Source organism: Oryza glaberrima, chromosome 5 (genome assembly GCF_000147395.1).
Source record: "Oryza glaberrima chromosome 5, OglaRS2, whole genome shotgun sequence".
NCBI classification, from domain to species: domain Eukaryota; kingdom Viridiplantae; phylum Streptophyta; class Magnoliopsida; order Poales; family Poaceae; genus Oryza; species Oryza glaberrima.
This window is the reverse complement of record NC_068330.1, coordinates 23,287,610-23,314,198: the sequence shown is the minus strand read 5'-3', so window position 1 is coordinate 23,314,198 and position 26,589 is coordinate 23,287,610. Positions and strand designations below refer to the sequence as shown.

The 26,589-nt window shown below is 41.9% G+C and overlaps 4 protein-coding genes and 1 long non-coding RNA gene across 14 annotated transcripts; 2 read left to right on the top strand and 3 right to left on the bottom strand.

The window, feature by feature from the left end:
* Positions 1 to 721: 721 nt before the first annotated feature.
* On the bottom strand, positions 722 to 4,427 carry LOC127775121 (uncharacterized). 3 transcript variants are annotated; one of them, XM_052301433.1, is made up of 5 exons: positions 4,145 to 4,427; positions 3,552 to 3,658; positions 2,638 to 3,471; positions 2,345 to 2,503; positions 1,616 to 2,214 (listed from the first exon to the last, which is right to left on the bottom strand). In XM_052301433.1, exons 1-5 carry the CDS (start codon positions 4,194 to 4,196, stop codon positions 1,825 to 1,827), a joined length of 1,542 nt encoding a protein of 513 aa, XP_052157393.1. In that variant the 5' UTR covers positions 4,197 to 4,427; the 3' UTR covers positions 1,616 to 1,824. The 3 variants fall into 3 exon arrangements, with proteins under 3 accessions (XP_052157394.1, XP_052157393.1, XP_052157392.1); XM_052301432.1 differs by having other exon boundaries at positions 4,142 to 4,426; XM_052301434.1 differs by lacking the exon at positions 2,345 to 2,503 and having other exon boundaries at positions 722 to 2,214; positions 4,142 to 4,427.
* Positions 4,428 to 6,206: 1,779 nt separating this feature from the next.
* On the top strand, positions 6,207 to 9,666 carry LOC127774406 (glucan endo-1,3-beta-glucosidase 8-like). The gene is made up of 2 exons (XM_052300649.1): positions 6,207 to 6,626; positions 8,076 to 9,666. The coding sequence occupies exons 1-2, from the start codon at positions 6,268 to 6,270 to the stop codon at positions 9,181 to 9,183; spliced, it is 1,467 nt and encodes a 488-aa protein (XP_052156609.1). The 5' UTR covers positions 6,207 to 6,267; the 3' UTR covers positions 9,184 to 9,666.
* Positions 9,667 to 13,829: 4,163 nt separating this feature from the next.
* LOC127774403 (pentatricopeptide repeat-containing protein At4g39530-like) lies at positions 13,830 to 19,464 on the bottom strand. 7 transcript variants are annotated; one of them, XM_052300646.1, is made up of 6 exons: positions 16,382 to 19,464; positions 16,210 to 16,285; positions 15,395 to 15,432; positions 15,184 to 15,312; positions 14,415 to 14,793; positions 13,830 to 14,312 (listed from the first exon to the last, which is right to left on the bottom strand). In XM_052300646.1, exon 1 carries the CDS (start codon positions 19,346 to 19,348, stop codon positions 16,700 to 16,702), a length of 2,649 nt encoding a protein of 882 aa, XP_052156606.1. In that variant the 5' UTR covers positions 19,349 to 19,464; the 3' UTR covers positions 13,830 to 14,312; positions 14,415 to 14,793; positions 15,184 to 15,312; positions 15,395 to 15,432; positions 16,210 to 16,285; positions 16,382 to 16,699. The 7 variants fall into 7 exon arrangements, with proteins under 7 accessions (XP_052156606.1, XP_052156605.1, XP_052156604.1 ...); XM_052300645.1 differs by having other exon boundaries at positions 15,395 to 16,285; XM_052300644.1 differs by having other exon boundaries at positions 15,184 to 15,432.
* A 963-nt stretch (positions 19,465 to 20,427) lies between these two features.
* Positions 20,428 to 25,516, bottom strand: LOC127774782 (ADP-ribosylation factor GTPase-activating protein AGD5-like). 2 transcript variants are annotated; one of them, XM_052301075.1, is made up of 11 exons: positions 25,215 to 25,514; positions 24,024 to 24,085; positions 23,774 to 23,861; positions 23,623 to 23,684; positions 23,446 to 23,539; positions 22,939 to 23,346; positions 22,148 to 22,579; positions 21,914 to 22,057; positions 21,729 to 21,845; positions 20,939 to 21,077; positions 20,428 to 20,830 (listed from the first exon to the last, which is right to left on the bottom strand). In XM_052301075.1, the coding sequence occupies exons 1-11, from the start codon at positions 25,311 to 25,313 to the stop codon at positions 20,718 to 20,720; spliced, it is 1,758 nt and encodes a 585-aa protein (XP_052157035.1). In that variant the 5' UTR covers positions 25,314 to 25,514; the 3' UTR covers positions 20,428 to 20,717. The 2 variants fall into 2 exon arrangements, with proteins under 2 accessions (XP_052157035.1, XP_052157036.1); XM_052301076.1 differs by lacking the exon at positions 22,148 to 22,579 and having other exon boundaries at positions 25,215 to 25,516.
* LOC127774783 (uncharacterized) lies at positions 23,188 to 23,772 on the top strand. Its single transcript, XR_008017815.1, has 2 exons — positions 23,188 to 23,325; positions 23,416 to 23,772. It is a non-coding gene; the product is annotated as an uncharacterized LOC127774783 (long non-coding RNA).
* Positions 25,517 to 26,589: the final 1,073 nt, after the last annotated feature.

The window sequence follows — 26,589 nt, the reverse complement described above, 5'->3', positions numbered from 1 at the left end:
TGTAGGTATGTTTGGGCTGTACCTAGGGGTAGTAATGGGCCCAATTTTTTAGGTTTAAAATAGAGTGGGTTGAATTTTTAAACATTTTTAACCTATAAATATTTGACAACTACTTCCTCCGTTTTACAATGTAAGACTTTCTAGCATTGCCTATATCCATATGGATGTTAATGAATCTAGACACATGTAAATATTTAGATTCATTCACATCTTTACGAATATAGACAATGCTAGAAAGTCTTACATTGTGGAACAGAGGGAGTAGTTAGGGTTGTGAAAGAAACCATGGTTATAGTATTTTACTGAGTAATTATATTCTAATTACACCGTAGTTACATCTAATTTTTTTCACTCAAAAACTTATGGCATATTTTTAGATAGTCCATTTTAAATAGGTCTAACTATAATTTAGGCGAATGGATATTTGGCAAATCAGTTAAAATTGTCATGTTCTTCGACTCCATTGAGCCATACTATGTTATTTTTTCCCCAAAAAAAATTGACTTACTGTCTTCAACCAAGACATGATCAGGTACATGAAAAATCAAACCAATATCTAACTTTTTTTGGATGAAAGATCATTATATTGCATAATGACCTTGTTTTTAAAGAAAGCAAGACAAGACAAGCCACAGCTTCAGCTGGACAATTTAAGAATGGTATTGGTTATAGTATACTCCAACTGAGAACATGACACAACACTGACAACTTCAGAGACAAATCTCCATCCCAGGTTAAACAAGATTTAAAACAAGCCAACACCTCACTTAAGGAACATTGGAACATTATATCACTATAAAGTTCACTTAAGGAACATTAAATCACTATAAAGTCGAACAGTAATGGTCTTTTAACACCTGCAGCATGGCATCACCTGCAGGGCAAGGAAGGCCTTCACTGGTGTGCTTGGGCTGAAGGATAATTTGTACGGATTATGTTGTTTGAAATGCTTCTTGATTGTGGTAGTTTAGGTGACAAATAATTCGGAAAAGCAGACAATTTTGTTGCCCAAACACGTGCGTCAGAATGAATGATTGCTTCTCTTCTTGTTCAACTCTGGTGAGCATTAGCTATTATCTTTTCCAGGGAAATTGTCTCGTGGACTTCCACTAGGACACTGATGATCAAATATGAAAATGCCAAACCAAAATATAAGCAAAACATAATAGCGTTGATCTCTAGAGAGAGAAGCAGTTTCAAAATAATACACTTTGTGCGAGTGTAAGATACAATGCATTTCGTCCAAAAAAAAGTTGCAATGCATTCATAACCCATCATGAAAAATAGGTCATACCCATTGATAGCTAAATATTTTATTAGTGGTAAATGACATGCCCGTCGATAATGAGGTAGACTTTCGTGAATCTCAATATATATTGGTCCAGTCTTCAGAGATGCTTATGGGTTTGTATGCAGGTGTTTATACGAGCCTTTGTACTGTGTTTGCAGTAAACTATTAAACATGATATACTTTTTGCAGGAAGTAATATTAGGATATTATTGGGCTGTCATGTAACAGAAATATCAATGAAATTACAAGAGCGAACAGAACATGTACATGTCGCGTGAATTTAATCGTAGATCATATGTAGCATCCCAGCTTCAGGTGGATTTCAATTGATAAAGCAGAGATAGCCAGAAGAAAGAATGCTTCTTGATTATAATATAACTGAACATGTAACATGACATTAGAACACTGACAAAGCACAACCCATGCAATAATACCACAGGACCTAAAACAGCAGGTACATCCTATAGCTAAAGAAACAAGCCACACCTAGCTTAAGCAACACCACATAATTCAACATCGCCACAATTTAACACCTAAACTTCAATGGCATGGCACCAGCTGCAGGGCTTCAGAACATCTAACCTGACTGTAGAGGGGACTTTCCCCACAATGTATCTTTCGATAGCCAAGAGCGCGTTTTTGGCCTCCATGATCATTTGCCTACATATGGGGCTGCACTCACCAATTTCGTGAACAGATAGCCTATCAGGATTTTCATAATCATCACATATTGTGTCTAGAGTAAGGCATTCTAGTGATGTTGCATTCTCAATAATATGGCAAGTCAGCTCTACCATGCTCTTTGCAGAGCAAAACCCAATGATCTTCACATTCTTGAGGTTGACATGGCGGTGTCCTGGCATCTGCCTCAGATATGAGGAATCTTCAGAAATCACGTGATGCTTCATACGAGTCTGTGATACCTGCATAGGAACAAGCAAACAATACTTACAAATGATTCCATTATAGACAACGGATTAATAGGTATTTTTTGCCACATCAAAATTTAATTGTATCAAACAGGAGAAAAAACATGAAAAAAGAAATGCTTACGGTCAAAGTGAAAATCTCCAAGACAGGAGACGCATCAAGAAAATAAGCTAGAGAAAGATAATCATTTGATGGGGAAAAGCCCCCACGGTATATGTTAAGAGAAATCGTCAAGCACTTGAGATGAAGGAATCTGACTGGTGAAATTTGTGTATTGAACCTCTGCAATAATATTCAGAATTCCATATTAATCAGAACTCTTGCTATGTGCACGGCCCAGCCAAAAAAAAAAAAAAACTCTTGCTATGTGCATAATGCTGGTATCTAATGATATAATCTTAAGTTTCATAACATACCTCGCTTTCTGAAAATATGGTGAGAGTTTCGATAGTCGGCGCAACAGATGGAAGCTTGGCACATGTGTATTGAATAGTATGATGCTGATAAAAGGAAGATAAGTGTAGGTTCTTCACTGGCAGTAAACCTCCATCTGATAGTCCTGCTAAATTACCATCATAATCAAAGGTTGAAAGGTTTGGAGCTTTAATTTCAATCACTTGCAATGTTGTGCATCCAAACACTGTCAGCTTGCTGAGCCTCTGTAGCACGCAAGGTATCTTGAGGTAATTGAGCTCTTTACAATGTGTGAGTTTCAACTGCTCTAAAGCAAAAGAGTTGGAAAGAAGGCACCCCAATTCATCCCCAGTAATACGCACTTCAAACAGATGCAGTCTTTGCAAGAAATTAAGACTAGTGGTAGGACGGAAGGCACAGTAGCTGAGGCGAAGATGCTTAATCGAGTTTCCACCCCTATCAAATAAAAGTGAGAATGGGAAGTCGTAGTACTTTGCCTTTATCTCTGGAAAAAACATAAGGATGAGTTCTTCTATTGCTGGTGTAACAGCAATCTGGAGCCAACGGTCAAGATAAGAGGCATCGACCAAATTATAATATTCGAGCCCGAATGTCCTCAAGCCAATGCCTGAGTGGTTTTTCATAATGAGGTCAACTTTTTCGTTGAGTTCCTTGGTTACTTCATCACTTTCCGACAAGCCACTCAGCCCCAGTTTTGCATCAGTAAAGACAAGGTTGGGGCGGTATCTCCATGAACGTAGAAATGTGCGAGACACGCATGCAGTACGAGCGGCATCTTTTAGTGGCAATAAGGAGTGTATATGATACCAGATGTCCTGAAAACACAAGAGTCAGAGAACAGTTCAACATCGCATTTGTAAAGGTAAGTGAACAATGATGCATGCAAAATTTATACCTCTGGAAGGAAGGTCCATGGATTTGTCATAGTTTTGGCACCTTCATAATCATCTTCCTGTTGGCAGGGTGAGCCCGTTCGTTTAGCCAATGAAGCAACCGACCCATCTGCAATACATCATGTGATCATGGTTATGGCAGGTACCGATGATAATGGAGCGTAAAATTGAGAGTACAACGCACACATAAAATTTGTTTCTCTTATGCAAATTTTGGGCAAGAACCCTCCCAAGTTATTCTTCTGTGGTAGAGTGCAAATTGAAGTGCGCAATCAGAAAAAAGAAAGCAACATTCGTTCCGAGGTACTCAGATTTTAAGCTAGCTAATCTAATCGAATCACTTAGCTACTACTGTCTCAGTCAGGAAAAACCAAACTTTTTCTTCTGTCTCAGTCTCTCGGAACAATAGGAATAATGCAGTATACTTCATCTCAAAAGAATAAAAGATATCTTCCTCAAAAAAAAAGAAAAAAAAAGAGGATAGCAGTATCCTGATTACTGATTTAAATGAACAAGCTATATGTCAGGACAATGTACACAATACAGTGCAACGAAGAGGGCCATGGAAGCACGGAGCAAAGAAGCGGCTTACCACGGGCTTGGACCTGCCGCCGAGGCATGGACGTGATCCGCTCCACCGACCCCATGGCCAGCTTCTTCTCTGCTCCTCTCCGATCTCCCGGCTCCGCCCTGCCCTGCCCGCTCGTTCCAAAACCAACAGGGCGCGCGCGCGGCGGCGCAGGGAGAGCACCACCTGATCCGCCGCGCTCGCTCGATTTTGCTCCGGAGTCAGCAGCAACGCGCGACGGCGCGAGGGGAGGAGGAGGCGAGCTTGAGGAGGGGAACCGAGCGGACTCCGGAGTCCGTGGAGGTGCCGACCAACCAAAAAATATGGCGGAAAATTAGGGACAAAACAGTCTTGTCCACGCCGTGGGCCGAGAATGAGGCCCATCTGAGAAGGCCTTGTAGGCTTAATAGGTGTGCTTAGGCTGTATGACCCACAATTGAAATGCTACTCTTAGGGCGGTTTAGATTGATGCCAAAATAAACGTTACCAAAATTTAATAATGTTAAAATTTTGGTAAAATTAGTAACATTGCTAAAATTTTGGTAGGATTAGTTTAATAATGTTGCCAAAATTCTATACACATTGCTAATATTCGGTAACAAACTAAACGTAGCCCTTAACAAACTAAACGTAGCCACATACTTGTTAATTTTACTAAATATGATATGGTTGAAAATGTCATCAATCTGAACAAGCCCTTAATTGTAGATTAGTGACGAAGGAATAGTCTAACATAGAAGGCTGAGTGCTTTCCACGCACACTTCTTTCTTTACTTAAAATACATACAGGAAAAACTACAAAAAGCACCCCAAACATCACCCGGAATTTGATATTACCCATATAAGACCTTTTTTTTTCAATTACATCCCTCCTAATTTATTTTGTTTTGATACTTTCCCAACTGCCGTTACTCAATCATTCTCGTGAACGCAAACCCCACAATATGACACTACTGCGGAAATATGGTCGTCACTCATATCGGACAGGCACGATAAAAATGATTATGGAATCCTCACTCACAGTATCATGTTGTTGGACTTTGGTAGTCACGAGTCTCGTTCTTAGATATTGGGGTGGCTAGAAAATGAGTTGTTACGTTTATCTTACAGAGTTTAATTAACAGTGGCTTTATTTTGGTTGATTCAAGATGAGAAAAATAATATCGGCATGACACTATATAGTTGAGAAAAAAATATGTATATTCACGCTAAATCTTGTAACGGAAAGAAAAAATACGTAAAAATAAACTTATTTTGAGATGAAGGACATAAGAGCAAGTAATATGCTTATGACTGAGTTCGGGGGTGAGGGTTATAAATCTTCATTCCTAGTACGAAAAACGGAACAATAGTTAGTTCATGATTAATTAAGTAATAATTAAAATAAAATTTTTAAATGGATTAATATAAATTTTTTTAAAGCAACTTTTTTATAGAAATTTTTGAAAAAAACCACACTATTTAGAAGTTAGGGAAGCGTGTGCACGAAAAATAAGGAGATAGAAGTTAGAAAAGGAGAGTTTAAGGAGTATTTGAGAGAAGGAGAAATAAGAAGATTAAGAAGATAGGCCGTGTTTAGTTCTTTGGCTAATTTTTTTTAAGTATATGGACACATATTTGAAGTATTAAATGTAGACTAATAACAAAACAAACTACATATTCCGCCTGTAAACTGCGAGGTAAATTTATTAAGCCTAATTAATCTGTCGCTAGCAAATGTTTACTGTAGCATCACATTGTCAAATCATAACGCAATTAGGCTCAAAGAATTCGTCTTGCAATTTACATGTAAACTGTGCAAATCGGGTTTTCTTATCCATATTTAATGCTTTATGCATGTGTCTTGTTTTGATACAACATTTTTGATCTAAACACTATATATAACGAGAGAAATCTTCACTCTTTTCTCTTTATCATCCATCAAACTCAGCAGCTTACATCTGGGTCCACCTGTCAGCCAGCCAGATTGCGTACAGACAGAGCTTCTCCCTCCTCTCCTCCCTCGTTTCTCCTGACACGCTCTCATCCTACAAGGCTCCAACCCCAAGGCAAGCATGCCAAACGCGCTTCTTCCATAAACCCCCGCAATCCCAACACCCTCTCCAAACCCTCTCCGACCGATCGATCCCCCACCACCTCCTCCGCCTCCCATGGCGGCCGCCGCGGCGGCGGTCGGCGTCGTCGCCTTGCTGTTGTTGCTGCCGCTCGCCGCGTCGGCGTACGGCGACGGGCTGGGCCGCGCGGCCGTGGGGGTCAACTGGGGCACGATGACGTCCCACCCCATACTCCCGTGCGAGGTGGTGCGGATGCTGGCGGCCAACGGCGTCGCCCGGGTGAAGATGTTCGACGCCGACCCCTGGACGGCCGCGCCGCTCGCCCACACCGGCATCCAGGTCATGCTCGCCGTCCCCAACGACCAGCTCGCGCGCCTCGCCGGCGACCCGCGCCGCGCCTACCGCTGGGCCGAGCAGAACGTCTCCGCCTACCTCGAGGCCGGCGTCGACGTCAGGTACGTACGCGCCCCCACTGCTGCTCTCGCTCGCTCTACGGGTGGTGTGCTATGGTTTGCCTCGGCCGCCGGCGCGGTGTCGCGTGTGCTTCTAGTTTGCGGCTGCATGCCAAGTGTTCGGTGTTGCGTGCGGCGAGACGACGCGGCTCTTACTCTGAGCGCGGGCGTGCGAGCTAGGTGAGGGTATGGAATGTCTGTTCGGGCGCGTCGAAAGTGTTCGACGGAATGCCACCGTTGGACATGCAGTTTCGTGTAACCGTGATGTCCGTGATCGATTGATCGTGTAGTGCCTGTCTGTCTGATCGGATGGTGCTGTGAGTGTGAGATGCACATGCATGCTTGCATTTGTGGTTCATGCAGAATGGATAGTTTTCTGTTGTTGCAGTGCTTCCTGGGTGGCTGGGTTAAGGTTCCCCTGTCGCCTGAAAGACATGAGTGTTAATTAGACATCACTTACAATCACTTACAATCGTGTCACTTAGATAAATACAGTAATGTATCCTGCATCATGCAATTAGTTTCATACTTCATGCATATATTGCATATGGGTGTGTAGCAGTAGCCGTACTGAGGGGATGTTTGGTTGATGCCTAACCTTGCCATAACTAAGTTTAGGCTAGTTGTGGCATGGTGGCATAAATGTGGCTTAGAAATAGTGGGCCACAAGTGTGGCATGCTTAGCTCTAAATTTGAGAGCATGACATGTGGGTCCCAAAGTTAAGAAAGTGCGGCATAACACAATTGCGGCAGCGAACCAAACACATGCCTAAAAAACTGTAGCATGGCTAAAGTGTGGCGTGGCAAAGTGTGGCAACCAACCAAACAGCCCCTCAAATCTGTTTTGTGTATGATACCTCAGGGTCGAGAGTTAACGTTGTAAATGTTGGAGAAACATGCTTTGATTGGTTTATGGAATACAGTGTGTTTAGATCATGTTCCCTCTGTTGATGGTGTTTATATGCTTCCATGGATGTTGACTGAACTAGTTCATTGAGGAAACCTATTCAAAATGTGGAGTAAGTAAACGCAGGAATGAGCCGACAATTGGATTACCATTTCTAGGCTTCTAATTGTAGATGCCAACGGAAGCCAGAATGAACTTGTATTTATGATATTTAGAGCATTTTAATCCTTAATTGTGCTGAATTTACTGTGGAAATTTAGGTGTGTTTTTATTGGTGAAGAACAGTAGGAATTCAGTGGATTTCATTGACTTAATTCCTACTGGATTTCAGTGACTCCACTTTCTAGCAATTCCTTTTGTAATTACTGTGCTACTTAAGTTTATCATGCATGATGTGCCAAACTGAGCATATCTCTATGAATCCGATGGGCGATGGTGTGTTGCATATAAAATGTATGTACTTGCCTAGTTACTTATTTCTGAATATTCACATTGTCTTTGGTGATACTCTCCTGTTATATTCACTGGTTATGTTAATTGCTCAGGTATGTGGCTGTTGGCAATGAGCCTTTTCTAAAGAGCTACAATGGCAGCCTAATCAATGTAACCTTTCCTGCGCTCAAGAACATGCAAAGAGCTCTAGACAAACTTGGTTTAGGTGATCATGTAAAGGCAGTTGTCCCACTCAATGCTGATGTCTACAACTCCCCTGAGAATAAACCAGTGCCATCAGCTGGGAGCTTCCGCAAGGATATCAATGCCCTCATGGTTGACATTGTCAATTTCCTCAATATGAATAATGCACCCTTTGTTGTTAACATCTACCCATTTCTCAGCCTATACCAGAATCCAAACTTCCCACTCAATTTTTCCTTCTTTGATGGTGGTAGCAAGCCAGTTTATGACAAAGGTATGGTCTACACCAATGTGTTTGATGCCAACTTTGACACCCTTGTTTGGTCACTAAGGAAGGCTGGTGTGCCTGACATGAAAATCATTGTTGGTGAGGTTGGTTGGCCAACTGATGGTGATAAACACGCAAATGTGAGATATGCACAGAAGTTCTATGATGGTTTTCTGAAGAAGATGGTCAGAAACATTGGGACACCTCTCAGACCTGGTTGGATGGAAGTTTACCTATTTGCACTGATTGATGAGAACCAGAAGAGTGTACTGCCTGGGCGCTTTGAACGTCACTGGGGACTACTCACATATGATGGAAAACCAAAGTTCTCTATGGATCTCAGTGGAGATGGCCTAGACAATCTGGTTGGAGTTGAAGTGGAATATTTGCCAGCACAGTGGTGTGTTTTCAACAAGGATGCAAAGGATAAGTACAAAGACTTGCCAGCCGCTGTAAACTACGCATGCTCAAATGCAGATTGTACACCACTGGGCTATGGATCCTCCTGCAATAATCTTAGCCATGACGGCAACATATCATATGCATTCAACATCTATTTCCAAACAATGGACCAGGATGTTAGGGCATGCTCTTTTGAAGGCCTCGCAAAGATCACAACGATAAACGCATCGCAGGGAGGATGTTTATTTCCAGTGCAGATTCTAAGTGCTTCAGAAAGGGTTGTGCCACTGAGATTTTTGCCTACATCCTTCTTGATTCTCCTAATGGTTGTGTCCATTCTTACATAGAGTCAGAGACAATGGAGGACCGGTAAGTGCTGATACCTTGGGGTTGTTGGAGCATGACACAGTAAAGAACATAGGAACTGATACCTTGGGTTGTTGAAGAGTTGAAGCTGCAGTAACATAGGTTTGTAAAGCATTTTTCCCCTCGTATTTTGATAGGCAAAACAAGGTGGAAACAGAGCTGTATGCCTTCACCACCGTGCCAGCGGTAATTTGCATGGATGAGAAATATGAGACAGGATAGACTAGCCCTTCTTTATACCTTTGTTTTCAGCTTGCGATCTTGCAGTTCATTTTTTTTTAATTTCTAAACGACCTTGCAGTTCAATTGTCAAGCTGAATGCTGGTATTTTACAGCAGCATGCCTTCCAAATACTGATGCTACCTACCTGTAACTGTAAGGCTGTAAACCAATGTATTGGCGGTACAGAGTCATATGTGAATGAACGCTCTGCAATTTTAGCTGCTCTTGAATTGCAAATTTTGTTTCGTCCCTGGATGTTAATTTTTCTTTCTCTGTTGAAAGCACCATGGATAATGGTTGTGTATTTGAGTTTCTCTGCTTAAAATTAGTTGGCAGAAATTTCCTTTCGATGCAAATCCTAAGCTACTGGAGAACCAAGGTAGAGGGCTAGAGGCCACCATTGGCAATTCGGCATTGAGAATCACTGGAAGCAGTATTTAGTTACTGGAACTGTCAGATTTACTTCATGTATATGGATCGCGCTCCTCTGACGTAAAGTCAGAGAGACGTGGGTCACTGACGTGGGGGCCCAACCTTTGTGGGTCCCACATGTCAGTGATAGAGGGACTTTACGTCCGAGGAGACTCATCCCATGTATACTATGGTACTGAACAGCAAGGAAAAATTGACAAATGTGAGGTTCATGTATACATGCGGATAAACCTGAGCGACAAAGAATCAGCAGCGATTATTTCCGAGTGGATAAACCGTTGAAGTGTTGACGTGCAAGACCACCGGACGGTTGAGCTACGGCTTACACCCACTGACCCGAAAAGATTTAACTTCTAGAGAGCCCGATATAACGTCAAACTGTAAAAATTACCCGAGATACAGGGCTACAAATGTAAAATTGATAGCGATCCGAAGGGTTAAAAGAATGACCGCCACATAAGCGATAGCGAATGAAATCGAGCAACCGAACAATGTTGGGCCTCCATTTAGCCAACTAGAAAGGAAAAAGTCTACTTTGATTGCCTTAAAACTATACCAAATCTAATTCGTCCCCTCAACCAGAAAACCAGGTTTTGACCAGCTGACTCAGCATGTGGGACCCACACGTCAGTGTCACGTTTTCCTCAAATCTCTTTCATTTCTCTTCTCCCCCCCCCCCCCCCCCCCCCTCCCTTTTTTTTTTCTCCAGGACGCTAGGAGTGGGCGGTGGCTAGCCAGCGGCCGTCTTCGGCTTCGACGTCTTCTCTGCGCCCGTGTCGCGGCCATTGGCGGAGTACGCCGGGCTCCGCCACACGGGACGGCGTGTCCGTGAACATCGCACCGCCAACGCCGCCTGCACGACCGTTGAGACCAGCCACAACGCGTCCACGCCGACCAGCTGCGCCACGCTCGACGCCTGCCCGAGCGCACCCCACAGGCCGGAGGCCGCTCCTCGCCGGGAAGCAGCGCATCCGCTCTCCGCCGCCGATCCGGCCCCCGCTCCCTGCGTACGGGCCGGAGCTCCAGCCCCCACTCCACCCCGAGACCACGCCACCGTCCCGTCGCTCCGCCTCATGGCCAGGTCGCCGCCGCTCCGCTGGAGGCCGGTCCGCCGCCGCGCGTCGCGGGGTCGCCCAGCCGCGGCTCCGCCTGGGCAGTCCCCGCGGCTGCGCAGAACCCCGTGACTGCGACGCTTGGGTGGAGGGCGCACACCAGCACGAACAAGGACTCATCCTCCATCATCCACTCCAATCCAACTAATGCCTGCAACTACATCACCTCATCTTCTCCAATTTCTTCTTCTTGTTGTTGTTGCAATTTACTGACTGATGAAGAACGAAGATGCTTGCTTGGATACTGCTAGTCTGCGTTCGTTGCAGAGAAAGCAAGCAAGCAAAATAACAAGTGAGGAAAGGAGGAAAGCAGAGTAGCAGACAAAAGAAACAGATCGATCAATGCGATGCTATCTCTCTCTATTCTTCTACTCCTGCTTGAGCTGTCGCGGAGCAAGAAGCGCCAGCACGGTGGTGTGGTCCTCGGGACCGCCGCGGCCGCCACCCACCTCACCTTCGTCGCCGCGGCTGTCGCCGCCCACGACGCGGAGAGGGGACAAGGAGCAGCGGCTGGGAGGTGGTGGGGGCGATGGAGCAGGCGATATGGGCGAGGAGAAGGACTGTCGCGCACGGGCACAGGAGCATCCGTCACCGGCCGGGTTCCCGCGGCGGGGAGAAGAGCATCAATGGTGTCCTTGAAGGTATCCATGAACGGCGACCCCCCCCCCCCCCCCCCCCCTCCTCCGGTCCTCCCTCCCTCCACCTGCTTCCTTTTTTGGCACCGCATTACTTTCCTATTTTAGTAAATTTATATACCTAAAGTTTATACATCTAAAGTTTAGAGACCAAAAGTTTATATATCCGATTCAAATTTGAATTTGAATTCAAATATTTTTTATATATAGTATTTCTATACATCTAAAGTTTATACACCTAAAGTTTATATATCCGATTCAAATTTGAATTTGAATTCAAATATTTTTCATATATAGTATTTCTATACATTTAAAGTTTACACACCTAAAGTTTATACACCTAAAGTTTATAGACCTAAAGTTTATATACCCGATTTAAGTTTGAATTTTAATTATATCCGATTCAAATTTGAATTCAAATAATTCAAATATTTTCTATATATAGTATTTCTATACATCTAAAGTTTATAGATCCAAAGTTTATAAGTCAAAAGTTTACATACCCGATTCAAATTTGAATTTGAATTCAAATTTTTTATACATAAATTTTTCTAACTTTTTGTTTTTTTAATTTTTTTTTGTGGTGTACTGTAATAGGGAAAGAAGGGGAGGAGGAAGGGGGAGAAGGGAGTTGGGGGGGGGGGGGCAGGACCGATCGCTGGGCGATCGCCCATTAGCCGCCCCCCCCCCCCCCCCCCTGAACGGCGGCGGTTTGTGGTGGCGTTCGGAGGCAGAGGGGAAATTTTCAGCCTTGGAGAAAAAGAGGGGAAAACAAGAGAAAAGAAAGTGAGAAAGAAAATGTGACATGACATGTAGGTCCCATGTACTGAGTCAGCCAGTTGGACCGAGTCAAAGCACCATGTCAGCGAAACCATCTCTAAAACCTCTGAGGGAGTCAAATTGTACCGGTTTTAATAGTTGGAGGAGTCATCCTACCCGGTTTTCTGGTTAAGGGGTATAAATTAGATTCGGCGTAATTTTAAGGGAGTCAATGTGGACTTTTTCCCAACGAGAAATGGATCCGATCCAAGGATCTGGCTGGGCCAAAATGCGCTTATAGTTTTAAGCCTACTAATGGGCCGTCTCGGCATGACAAGCCGAGAGCCCGTGAGATCACAAAGGACATAGTAGTTTATTTCGGAGTAATTGCACCCATGGTAAAACAACTTGCCAGGTGGGTGCGATATAGTATAAGAACTTGAGAATTGAACATTTGAGTGCAACAACTTGACAAGTGGGTGCGTTCTAGTAAAAACTTAATAATTTAGTATTTTGGTGCATCAATTTGGCTAAGCATATGCTAGGTGAGTTCTTTTCACGATGCCAATATGTCATTACATAGTAATCCTACGGATATTACCTTATAATATTGAATTTAATCTTTAAGAATTATACTGAACATACAATTTACATCCAAATACCTTTAATAATTTTTTTTGTTTTTTTCTCCTTCTCAAATATCAACATAAAAATAATAATTTCTACATCCAATTAAATAGACTTTCAGCTATTAGTTAATAGGATAAAATATAAATATGCTTACACAAATCCATGCTAGTATATTGTCAAAATAAGTACTTAAAAATTGGATTTATATAAAAATGCTCCTTATAATTAAGTTGTCGCATTACTTCTTAATTTATTGTATCAAAATCGTACCTACCTTGCAAGTTGTTGTATTTATACGATCACTTATAAAGTTCTTATACTAAATTGCACATACCTGTCAAGTTGTTGCACTAGAATGTTTATTTCTCAAGTTATTACACCAAATTGCACTCACCTACAAAACTGATACACTGTGGGTGCAATGCAACATTTACTTTTCAATTATTGCATTCGGCAGTGGGAGATTGAGAGGAGATTTGTCTCGTTCTCTGCGCGCACGCTTTCCAAACTACTGAACTCAATTACGTCAGTGGGAGCTTGAGAGGAGATTTGTCTCGTTATCCACGCGCACGCTTCCCGAACTACTGAACAATGTATTTTTTTAAAAAAAGTTTCTATAGGAAAGTTGTTTTAAAAAATCATATGAATCATTTTTGAAATTTAAAATAGTTAATACTGAATTAATCATGCGCTAATGACACATGTATAAAAGTTTTATCTTACGATTATAAGTAGAACGATAGGGTTTTAGCTCTCATGGTAGTTTGTTCTGACAAAACACAGGATTGAAGAAACGAAGGAAAGGAGAACCAGTTGCTTCCTGAAAAAATTTGAAGACGTGCGTTTCTTGTTCCATTCATTTGCAGTAGTCACAGGTAAAAACATTGATCAAATCATCAAATTCACATGAAACGCAGGGCTCCTCTTGTCATTACAGCAAAATTGAAGTTGCCGGGGTGTCCAGACTTCATAGTAGTCTACAGCATGGTAGTTAAGATGTGGCAAAATGGGCAACTTAAAATCAGTATAACTACAGTAAGATAACATCTGCATGAGGCGGACTCCTCTACTCCACTGAACTGATGGTGGCAAAAAAAAAAAGGTCACTTGGTAGTTGATAGCTCCTGTTGGATGTAATGCTACAGAAGTTTGATGTCCCAATCTTGTTCAGGATCACATCTTGAAATTTCATAACCTCATCAAGTTGATGGGACCAATCAATTTCAGCCTGAAGCAGGGCCAAATTGTCAAATGCACGTCCTGATGGATCTGCCTTTTTCTAATGTCGATGGATGATGAAAGTAGCAGCCGAAGGAATTTCTGCTAGAGATTTATTGGCATCAGGAAAAGATTAAGAGAAACGAATATTGCAGAAAAAATCAGTTAGACGTGTACCAAGTTCTGATGAGAAAGAAGACTAACCTGGGTTAGCAGGATTGGTGACTGATAAATGGGAGATCCCAGCATTATTGGTCGAACTAATTTCTGAAGGATATCCTACAGCTGAACATGGAATGAATCCAGGATATACCGTATGGTACCTCGTACAGAAGTCACTAAACCTCTAGGCTTTAGCCTCTAGCTCAGGTTCTATATGGAGTTATGGACAACTAATGGCTTCAAGTTAGTATCAAGTTAGTATCAGTATATTTCATGTCGCACCAGCCAAAAAATAAGGTGCGCAGGAGTAAAGATTATATGAAAGGAAAACAGTTTGATACTTCTTGCTCCAGACATACAGAAAAGGAAACGGTGTTGTTTCACTGGATGGCGCTGCTTTAGCTTGTAGATTCGTCAGACCCTGATGATCAAGGAAAAAAAAAGTATCAGCATATGATTTTTTTTTTGTTTATTTAAAAAGATGCTCAACTGGTTGTTTGTCCCACTAAATAACACTGAGATTGGTTTACAAATGAAAAGTGTCACATCACCATAATTCAACGAATGTTACTTTAAGCTGCAAAACTTGTAAATAAAAGGTTTTTGGATCTGCAGATCAGAAGCCACTATAGAACACATCTAATACTATATAGCAAAACAATCTGGCAATGCAAATGCTGGCAGTGTCATTAGCAAGGATATAAACTTTTCAACAAGAGAGAATTTACAGAGGAGATACTGCTATAGGGGAGTCTACAGAGGAGATACTACTGGAAAAAGGCCAACAGCAGCACAACACTTACAATCTCACCTTCAGACGATGGGCAGAATCACGAAAAAAAAGAATACATATCCTTGGAATTTCTTCTGTACTCTGCCCTTGTTTAGTTCCAAACTTTTTCTTCAAACTTCCAACCTTTTCCATCACATCAAAACTTTCCTACACACACAAACGTCCAACTTTTCCGTCAAATTGTTCCAATTTCAACCAAACTTTCAATTTTAGCGTGAACTAAACACACCCTCTGTAGCACTCATTTCATTCAAGTGTAATTAGTACCTGTCAGAAGGAAACATAAATGAGCTAAGCTAGAAATAAAGCATTCCGTTAGATGTGATAGCCTTGCAAGCCTCAAAATAGCAATCATTTATATTTTTATGTAATAGCACAAATATTAACAGAATTAATTTAGAATATTTAGTCTACATAAAGCCTTTGTTATTCCAGTTTGCCCGAGATTGAGGGCCCTGTTCGGTGTGACTAGATGGCAGCCAGCAGCTACGGTAGCAATATACAATTTCTACCGTAGTCACTGCAGCAGCAGTGCTGCACAGCCGCTGTAGTTGGCCGGCCGAACACACCCTGAACCTGCAACTACTAGGTGGTAGTTAGTCAAACGTATGGTCTTCAACAATGTCAGTGACAGAAAGCTATATCAAACCAGTATCTTATCATTTCATTAAAAAGGAAAAATATATCTAGGTATGGACACCAGGAACATGGTAGAGACTGACCAAGGGCAAGTCTAGATAGGTCTGAGCATGTAAAACATAGCCTTGATTTTGAAAAATGGGAAACAGAAAGAGATTCAAGAGTCAAATAAGTGTGCACTCTTGTGGGAAATAATTGGTTGGTTTGCTTTTCAGCTTTGTTAGCTCCATAATTATACCAATGAAGTGCATGAAATCATCCAAAATAACTGTCCGAAAAACTAATTTCTATTTTCACACATTGAAGTTATAACAACCAGGTAAAGTATTTTTTACACTATACAAGGTATTGGTAAAAGCTGTTCAAGCACTGTCAAAGGTCTAAAGCTCAAGTTCATTAACTCACATCAGTGATCAAAACTTAAGCTGATTTTTCCCAGACTACTTCCCCTCTCTTTGGAATATTTGAAGAGTAGGCATCCCTGCATGAAAGAAACTGCCTGAATGACTTGTTCACAATACTAAAAAACTGGAATCAAGTACCACTAAAATAAAATATACTAGAATTTTATTCTAACCTGGTTAACATCCTTGATCTATCCTGCATGCACCTAGGCCATCCAACATTTGAAAAAACTTCATAGCAGAATTTGGTTTGCTTAAAGATGCTGTAAACATCATTTATGTAAATGCAGAGAGAGACTGAGTTGGATGGTCCCAGGAAGTGCACCGTGTGAAATTCATAGATTCAATGATTGATTTGGGGGGATTACTGATGCAACTATGAGGCAAACTCATAGTTTGTTTTCTTGCATGTGTTTCCAATATGTAAACATGACAATTCAGATTTGCTGCATAATATGGATCCGGTAGTTCTCATACTGCACTATAGTTTGTCAAGGAGGAAAGTCAAGTGCTGGTGCAAAACCAGGTCGTCTCGCTAGTTCTGCATTAATAAAACCTGCACCCTTCGTCTTTAAGTGACTATTATCAGTGATGACCAGCAGGACAAATTTGTCAGATCTTCTGCTATCCTCCTGTAACAATGCAAACAACTTAAAAGGTTCACCTCCAATTTCCTGATATTCTGCACTCTTGTAATTTAGCAAATGCCCGCTTTCATTGCACCTGCCATTCTTCCAATTCCCAATGATAGAATCGGTCCTAAGATCACGTCCAAACACAGAAGCAGCACTAGTGTAGACCTTCCGCTCATCAGCAAAAGTTTCTTTGTCTTTCTCTTCTTCCAATGTGAATAATCCAATTTCTTCAAGTGTGCTTCTTATATCTCTTTGTTCTGAATAGCAATTATCTTCGGCATCTTGTTCTGGAGCCAAAGTTTCTTTAGAATTTCTTTTTGATTCCACCCAACCTTCAGATTTTTTATACATTCCTACAAGTGCATTTGCCACATATACATCAGAAATCAGGCCCATTTTTATAATGGAAGCATGCAGTTGCCTTCCCAAATGAATAGCACAAAGATCAGCACACCCCCTCAAGATTCTTGCAAAGGTAACACGGTTTGCACGCAACCCACTCTGTTGCATCATGGAGAAAAATTGAAGAGCTTCATCACTGCATCTATTTTGAATATAACCCAACATCAACATTGCATATGAATTGATGTTTCGACTCCTCATGCTATGGAAAAACCTACAAGCATTAGCAATGCACCCACACTTGACATAAAAGTTTATGATAGAGTTTCCAACAACAACATCCAAGTATTCGGAACCAATCTTCACAAGATGGCCATGGATTTGCTCACCAGCCTCCTTTGCTCCTATATCAGCACATGCCCCAAGAACAGTTGAGAAGGTGAAATGATCAGGACACAGACCAGAACGATATTCTCTGCAGAAGAGTAGAAGAGCTTTCTGTGGCAGTGAATTCCAGCAATATCCAGAGATCATGGCATTGATTATCACTAGATTTCGTGGAAATAATGTGCTAGAGAATAACTGAGAAGCCCACTCAATGTGATGGCATTTTGCATACATGTTTACTAGGGATGCACTGATGAAATCAACAAGTAGCCCAAGTTTAAGAGCTAAAGAGTGAATCTGCTTTCCCTTGTACATGTCTTCAAGTCCTGTACAGGCATTTATTAGATTAGCAACACAGTGCTGATCTAATGGTTCTCCAGAGTTTCTTAACTCTAAAAAATAACCAAATGCTCTTTCATATTGTAGGTTCTTGACACAGCCTGCCATGACTGCAGTCCATGATATGACATCTCGGGATTGCATAGTTTTAAAGATTGATTCCGCGTGAATCAACGATCCAATTTCAGAGTATATCGATATAAGAGAATTGCAAACATTAGTATAAGATAAATCCCCAGTTCTGAAAGTATAAGCATGCATCTGTTGAACTTCCTCTTTGGTCTGACAGATATTTATCACAGTAACCAAATCCCCTTCCCTTAAATTGAGACCCGAATAAAGAAGAACCTCTGCGAGTTTCACAGCTTCACTCTGACAACCATTTGAGTGATAACCTGAGATTGCCAAAGAATACAAAGACGCATCATGCCTTCTAACTGCAGGAACAAGCTTTTTGATGTACTGAGTCTCACCTGCCTTCCCAGCTGACTTGATCAGTTCAGACACAACAAAACAGTCTCTTCCCAACCCCGCTTTAAGTGCATAAACATGAATGTTCCTAGAAAGCTCAAATGCTCCCAGAATAGCAGCGACGCTAGCAACTACCCTCAATGTCACCACATCCATTGCCATGCCAACTCGATGCATATCCTGACAAAGCTCCACGGCATCCATGAAACAGTTATTCTCAACAAAACCTGAAATCATTGCATTCCAAGCAACTGAGCTCTTCACCGGAATTCCATTGAACATCCTGAATGAATAGCCAACATTGCCACATTTCGCATACATATCAACGAATCCAACCTCCACAAACCTATCAGCACCCAATCCAGACTTGACCACCATTCCATGAACCATGAGCCCCTGTTCTATGACACCAGACCGAGCACAGGCGTTCAGCACCGATGAGATGACGAACCGATTTGGCTTCACCTCAGAAGACAGGAGTTCCTTGAACAGCCCAATGGCCTCGAAGCAGCGCCCGCGGCTGGCGTGCGCCGCGATGACGGTACACCATGACACGACGTCCTTGTTCGGCATTTCGTCGAACAGGTGGCGACAGGCAGCCATGAGACCGCCTTTGGCATAAGTGTCCATCAGGACGTTGGACACGAGCGACACGGATGCGAAGCCGCGCTTGAGGACGTGCCCGTGGACGGCGCCCGCGCCCGCGGCGAGAGCGTCGCGCGCGCAGCGCCGCAGGAGGCGCACGTAGAGGCGCGCCTCGGAGGACGGGAAGAGGAGCTCGATGGGGCCCACGATCTCCAGCACCGCGGAGACGATCCCATGCCCACCGCCGACTCGGGCACCAGAAGAGGCCGCGGCGATGGCGGCGGCGGCGGCGGAGGAGGAGGAGGAAGAGAGGAGCCTAGATGGTGCGGGCTTGGAGACGAGCGCGGAATGGAGGAGTAGCAGAGGGAGAGACCGGGACATAAGAGAGGCGGTGGATGCGTCGCTGGAGATGGGCGACAGCGGCGGCGGCGGCGGTGGAGGAGGACGGGATCGCCACGGGCATAGTCGCCGGCGGCGAGAGGGGTTTGGAGCCTAGAGATGTGGGCCCACCTTCGTCAGAGACACCACTCCCAAAAGTCCCCAGATTCGCTGAACGCTCTACGCCTCTTGCCTTGCGCTCGCGTAATTTCGTAAACCGCCAACTAAAATCTCTCCGTGAGCGTTCGATCACGTTTGGACGGTAGGGATTCTTCAGATGCCCTGGCTCGTGACGTCATCATCTTCTTCCCCCAAACCGTACGGAGTCCGGTTCTAGTAGCCTCTTAATCAAAAATCGAGATTTAATCCAGCAAATTAACCGAGACGGAGATGGGGTTCCCGACGCTGAAGCGGCTACTGTCCATGCAGAAGGAGCGGCGGCTGCGTCAGCATCAGCGCTGGCGGCGGAATCGGCAACCGCGGCAAATCCAAGACCGTAGAAGCCGCCTCTTGCGCTGTGTACACAGCAAATCCTCAGCCATGGTAAAAGTTTGAGCCTTGTTTTCTTATTGTTTCTGATGAAAATGCTTCAGAAGGATCACTGTTTACTTGTCTAGTTATAGATTGTGTACTTCCTCCGTCCCAAAATAAGTGCAGCCATGGTTTTCCGCGCCCAACTTTAACCGTTCGTCTTATTTGAAATTTTTTTGAAAAAAATTAAAAACATAAGTCACGAGTAGTAAAGTAGTATTCATGTTTTAATCATCTCATGACAACAAAATACTAATTATAAAAAAAATTCAAATAAGACGGATGATCACAATTATGTATGGAAATTCATAGCTGCACTTATTTTAGGATGGAGGTAGTATCATCTACTGTCCTCCGTCTTAAAATCTGATCCAAGCCCCGCCCCTCCGGCCTTGAGAAAGGATCGGGGTTGCACTTGTGGTTGATTCTAACTATATTTCAGTCCTCCTAATTTGTGTCCTCCTAATTTGTGGTTGCACTTGGATGGCACAACTGCTATGGTTGCGCAAAAAATAGGATAAGTTCCTCAAAGAATATGGCACACGGAAAAATGAACATTAAAATGACCAAAACTTGTTTTACTGAACATTTGGAGTGCTGATACAATATACAACCACATCCCCTAGGGAGAGACTAAAACTGAATTCAATTTACAGTACTATCTGGGTTTTACATTTTGGATGTCACACAAGAACTCGATTGGCTATTTCTTGCCATTTCGGTATTAGAAATGCAGGGCAATATGCTTCACTCTTCCATTGTTTACTATTTCCATAACACTTACACTTGACATAAGATTGCTTAAAATACACAGCTATACACAGGAGGCATCAGAAAAGTGTTAAAAAAAGGGGTTTCCACCAACTTGGGGCAAATGACTTTGGTTGATGGGGAAACTGGCATTCTGCATCTGATGTGTAACCTTAACATCATGTTGTTGGACCATGAACTGATCTGCAAAATAGTTATTGTAGCATGACATGATATAATAAGGTTTAGAGGGAAATCACGATGGAATTAAATTGAATTCAGAAGATGCCGAAACAAAGTAAAAAAAATTACGGTTGTTCGTCGTCATTGGTGGCAGAATTTGTGGAGTTATCAGATCAGAATTAACAAATCCTGTGAATGGAGCACGCGGCAGCATTGAAGTACTACCCGTATGCGGTAATGCTCCTCGCATGGAAGACAAAGAAGGGAACTGTACATAGATGGAAAAAAAAAAAGATCTTCATTTACCTAATTGAAAACAGTAAAAATGGGTATCCTTCTTGATAACTTAGACATTGTGATTCCATCATGTGCTACCATGATCAGTAAATTTCAAGAAAGTGACACAAGTAGATGTGTAACAATACAATATAAAACTCAACAGAAGAAATGCAACCACATTCAGGAAGGAGATACAAGGTTAAGGACCATAAAGGCAAGTCAACAGTGCATTCAGAATCATTCTTTCTCGCTGGGCCTGTTTAGAACAATTCTTGATCAAAGAGCTGGGAATTCCCACATCAAAGGAAAAATGATGTCAACAATACGCAGAACCTATGTGGCAAATGAGTCAACATATTGTATGGCCCCAGTGCATCCGGACCACCCAGATCTTATCTAATTCTTTACTACTCAAACAAGAGGTAAAACTCTGTCATACTGTCGATGCATGAGAAGATGAGCTAGCAAGGAACCTTTGGCATGTTAGCCAAATTCAATGAACTTTGGATGAAAAAATGAATGTCTTGAAAGGGCCTAATCAACAAGATGAAAAAAGGAACAAGTTTTTTTTTTTAGAAAAAGAAAAGAAACAAGTAATTGAATCTGTGAACTGGTATGAGTATGACATCATAGAACTTACATTGGCAGCTCCTACAGGATATTGCATGTTGTATTGTCCATATCCCATATTTAACTGAGGATTTGCTCTCCAATCCCAGTTTGCAGCATATGGGTGGTAACTCATGGTAAAAATATCCTACAAATTGTTCTCGTTTTAGAGTAAACAAATATGGAGCACAGTAAGTTATTTTGAGCATCTATTACCTCTGGAAGTGCCTTTCCTCTACTAGATGTGGTGTCCACAGCAGGTCTCTGTGATGCTAGTGTTCCTGCCAATATATTTGAGCCATGATTTGAAGGAAGAGCATGGCTCCCTTGTATTGATGCTTGTGATGCGGCTCCCCACAACTGAAAATAATCATGCAGCAAAACAAAGGTCTAATACAATTGCTCAATGGAAATAGTTCTTCTTACACAATATACAAGCAGAGAGCTAACCTGGCTATTAACCGGAGCACTATTAGCTCTGTTTAGTGGAGAACTGTAAGACTGGATATTATCTGTGGGGCGGAAAAAGAACTGGTTCTGCTGACTGCCGTTATTTGCTTGGGAAAAAGACAAGGACTTGGTACTTTGCCTGGTTGGAAAACTAATTTGAGGTGCTGAGACAGAATTTAGGATCTGAACCAGCGGACCGTTCAAAGAATTGGTACTGGAAATTGAAGTGGCTGTAGCGTTTTTAGGAGTAGTGTCATCAAAAGTAGCCCAACCAACATCAGGTAAAGGTGAGCTCTTCTGCACTTCAGTTTGACCAAAACCTTGATGAGGCTCGAAATCTGAATCAAAGTCAATCAAACTTTTCGATATTTCTAATTTAACATCTGTTGTAGTTTTTGGACTGGGATCAGCAGCCCTCGGTGGCACTACTTTCTGCAAAATAGGACTTCCACATAAATATTTTAAGTTAAAGATATCATTCCATTTTTACTTTGTTTTTTGTGACATAGAATTCGTCTGACTTCTGAAATAGGACAAGTATTCTCAAGAGGCAAGACCACTGTTAGGACTTGGGAATATAAATATGGAAATCCCTCCCTAGCTACCTAAAATAATGTTTCCACAAACCAGATAAGAAGAGCATGGCAAAACCTGTGAGCTAGCTTACAATATGACATATTGTTGGTAAAAGTTGAAATCAAGAATAGGACCTTATGTAAGAGGAAACAAGAAGAGAAACTATGGGCAAAGCATGCAAACAGCAAAAGTAAGATCAGCAGGAATTGGATTACCTGTATTTCAGCAGGAGTGGTAGATGTTGTGGCTTTATGAGATCTAGGAGGGTCAGGAAGCCTTATTGGCAGAACTTTTCTATTAGTTTCTTTGGAAGGTTCAACCACAGAAGATACTGATTTGGTCGTATCCTTAAGATTATTTTCTGAGCTTCCACCTGTCTTTTGAAGTCCATCCAGGTATTGATGTTTCCCAGTGTTGGCATTTTCCCTTTCTGTAGTGGTTCTATTCTTTTGATCCACTTTAGCAGGCACTGGATGCTTATTGAGATTGTTTTGGTCTTCTGAGGTGCTTGCTGTGCTATGCTGTGGACCGTGATTATCTTCAGAAGTTCCACCATATGGGCCTCTTTGAACTCCCCTGGATGAATCTATATTGTTGTTTCTGTAAGTGTCATCCCGACTACCCTGAGTTTTCATTCAGATGTTTCGTGTGTTACAAAAAGAGGGGAGAGACTAATGCTATGTGTTTAACAGTTATGGCTAGCGCAAGCCAATGACAAATACCTTCGCTTGTGGTTGATGGTTACCAATTCTTTCTGCTGTGAACCTTCGGTCAACATATACAATCTTGATGAAGTTTCTGAGCCTATCTACATCACTATATGACAGTACTCAAACATCAACAGCAGATTCACATCATACATTAAGAGTCTATGATAATCATCTGGTTTAGTGGCAGACCTAATGTCAGGAAGAGGCTGTCCTTGGAAGTCCCAATGTTTCAAATATATTTCCTTACCACGCTGAACTATCAAAAATATATGTTGTAAGACTTAAAAGCAGACACCAAGCATATCAGGATTTAAATTATAAATAATGGTATTAAGCCAACCTCATTTCCCCCTTCTTGAAGAGCAGAAACTTCTTGAGAAGTAAATTTAGCCATTGATATTGATTTTACACGATGAGTGAACTCCCGACTGAAGAATAATAAAAGTTCAGTAATTAGACAACATTTATCAGGAGTTTATTACTTCTGCACATAAATTCATAATTGTCATAGTCAATCACAAGTAGTTGTGGAATTGCATTTTTAAAGTAAGAAACAGAGGAAACACTAGAAGGATATTTTCACCACTTACTGTATTCCGCTGCAACTAACACAGACGAAAGTTGAGAAGCTTGTGCATACGTATTGTGGTCCCTGATGATGAAGAATATTGTTTGGTTATTTATGTCATGAAGGAATATTATACATTTTTCATCTGTCATCGTATTACTACCACTTAACAATATATCATTTCATTGCTAAAGAAACAATGCATTGTTGCATTCACTCAACTACTCACCAGATCATTTATTCTAGAAAAGAAACATGGTTAAATCATATAATTTTCCAGACAAAATTATACATACTGATAATGAGATAATATTCAAAATGCTTATGAGGTGAGCCAATGTTTGATAGGCAGTTCAACCTCCTCAGTTCATCAAGAAGACAACTAAGTATTATTTATAAAGTGGCCAAGTGGGCATATTTTGCTGCAGCAGATATCTAAAGCTAGTGAAAAACATTAGGCAGTATCACTGTCGTAATTATCTAGTTTATTGTTATTGATCCAAACCACACGTACCTATTACTAATCGGCAACCATTTTGCAATCCTGTGCACTCTACAAAAGTTCACCCAGAGCTCATTTTGTTTGTTACTACCTTGTTACTAACTCAATGTTGATGTGGTCAATTTGGTATATGAATCCATACACTGGGAAAGGCATCTATTATGAATTTAGAGCACGAGATCTGTAATAATATCAAACATCGCAGGCACTTGTGTTATGATCTCTTGGAGCCAAAATGAAATTTCGTTATTTCGCACATTCCCGCATATGGTAATGGTGGTAATGTGTTATTAGTATTAATAACGTGTAAATCCATATGACCAGGTACTAGTTACTAAACAGAAACTAGTAATTAATAATTCATTTCCCTAATGACAGTTTCACCATCCTCAAAATTCCTAACCCATATACAACTGAGGAAATAAGAATCAGATTAACCACCATTAATAATTCATTTCCGTAATGACAGTTTCACCATCCTAAAAATTCCTAACCCATATGATTTCAGAGTTTCAGCAACAATTCAGAAGGAAATAAGCCGAGCAAAGCCTGAAGACATACAGAGACAGAGCAGCTAAGAATGAACCTTAGCCCTCCTCACAAGATGAGCAAGCTACAGTACCTTTACCTTCCTTCCTAACACACCATTTTTTGTGTTCACCCAAAAGATCAAAATTCTCAAAACTTTTCTCAGAGAAAAATCGAGCTCACCAGGCTGTTGCAGTTGATGCAGCGGCGGTTGCCGGGCAGCTTGAGCAGGGCCCGGATGGCCCTCTCGTTCCTCTCCTCCTCCTTCACCCTGCTCCCCATCCACCCCCTGCTCTGCTCCGCGATTCGATCCGCAGCAACAACGAACCGGCGGTGGTGCTCCGACTTCCAAGAGCGAGATGCTTCGAAGATTTCTCGATGGAGTTTGGCAACTTTTCTTGCTGTTCTTGGCGGCTTTGAGGCGGAGGAGTGGAGGAGGTGGGAAGAGAAGGGGAGGTCAGCGTCGGCGTGGAGGCTTTGAAGGGCTCGGTCACCTTCGCCTCGCCTCGTTGGCTGGTCGCGTGGCCGTGGTCGTGGGTGCTGACATGTGGCGTGCTCCGGCTAATTACCACAATGCCCTTCTCTGATTAAAGAACCTGATTAGTGGATCACAGTAGATTACCCGTTTCCCTATGGTGATTAACAGCCCTCATCGTTTATCTTTAATTTCTACTAAAACTTAATTTTGAAGCTGATGATCGTAGTTTACTTTTTTAAGCATTAATTTAAAAATCTCTAAGAACATATATAAAAAGGTTTTATCTATATTTTTTTTTCTTTGATAAGCGTATGCCAATCGATAAGGCTATAAAATTATCTGTCATTTTAATTCCAGACAGATCAGTGGTTAAAATTGTTGTTGTTATTCTTAAAAGGGTATGCTGATTTTGGTAGGATTAGCTCGGGCTAACCATCAACCTTAATGATGTGACAAGTGTTCCGGTACCCATGAAATGAGCATTCAGTACAGTATGATTCAAGAGTTATTACACAAAAATGGATAAAGTGGTTAGCTCACTAACTAAAGTTAGTTAAAGTGACATAATCTCCAGTGATCACTTAGTTGAGCTACTTTTGAGTAGATTAAAAACTGAAAAGAGGAGCAATCAAAGCCTTCTAGATAAAGAAGACAACCAAAGCAGAGCTCTGAAGTCTGATAAAGAAAAGAATTCTGAAGTCTGATTGCCTGAACATCCATTCCCGAGGGCATTATCGGTACATTTCTGTTCCAAATGGGCACGCATGCATCACGCATGACACTCTCGAACGGGTTCGGAATTCAGAGAATTGGAGATTGCCTGATAAGAAAAACACGATTTGGTTCTTCTAGATATAAATTTTTGAAGGAAAATAATGGGAACAAGCCGTCAGATTCAGAGATTGTAGAGGAATTGACGACCAATTCAGTCGAGAGAAGAGGAGGCGGCGTCGTGTTCGGTACGCGTCCGCTGTTAGAAGGCGAAATCAACATTGGAAAAACGCACGGTCAATACGAGGAAAATGATTAGTTAGTTCTGGAATGGTTGGTTAATAGCTGTAATGGCTGGCAAATGGGGAT

Excerpts from the sequence above, each read along its gene's own strand:
- LOC127775121 (XM_052301432.1), bottom strand. The coding sequence starts at position 4,196 with ATGGGGTCGGTGGAGCGGATCACGTCCATGCCTCGGCGGCAGGTCCAA. Across the intron at positions 3,472-3,551 it reads CATGGACCTTCCTTCCAGAG|GACATCTGGTATCATATACA; the intron begins GTATAAATTTTG and ends TTGTGTTTTCAG. Across the intron at positions 2,215-2,344 it reads TGGAGATTTTCACTTTGACC|GTATCACAGACTCGTATGAA; the intron begins GTAAGCATTTCT and ends GTTCCTATGCAG.
- LOC127774406 (XM_052300649.1), top strand. The coding sequence starts at position 6,268 with ATGGCGGCCGCCGCGGCGGCGGTCGGCGTCGTCGCCTTGCTGTTGTTG. Across the intron at positions 6,627-8,075 it reads GAGGCCGGCGTCGACGTCAG|GTATGTGGCTGTTGGCAATG; the intron begins GTACGTACGCGC and ends TTAATTGCTCAG.
- LOC127774403 (XM_052300642.1), bottom strand. The coding sequence starts at position 19,348 with ATGTCCCGGTCTCTCCCTCTGCTACTCCTCCATTCCGCGCTCGTCTCC.
- LOC127774782 (XM_052301075.1), bottom strand. The coding sequence starts at position 25,313 with ATGGGGAGCAGGGTGAAGGAGGAGGAGAGGAACGAGAGGGCCATCCGG. Across the intron at positions 22,580-22,938 it reads CCACTCCTGCTGAAATACAG|AAAGTAGTGCCACCGAGGGC; the intron begins GTAATCCAATTC and ends CCTATTTTGCAG. Across the intron at positions 21,078-21,728 it reads ATCCTGTAGGAGCTGCCAAT|TTCCCTTCTTTGTCTTCCAT; the intron begins GTAAGTTCTATG and ends ATCTATGTACAG.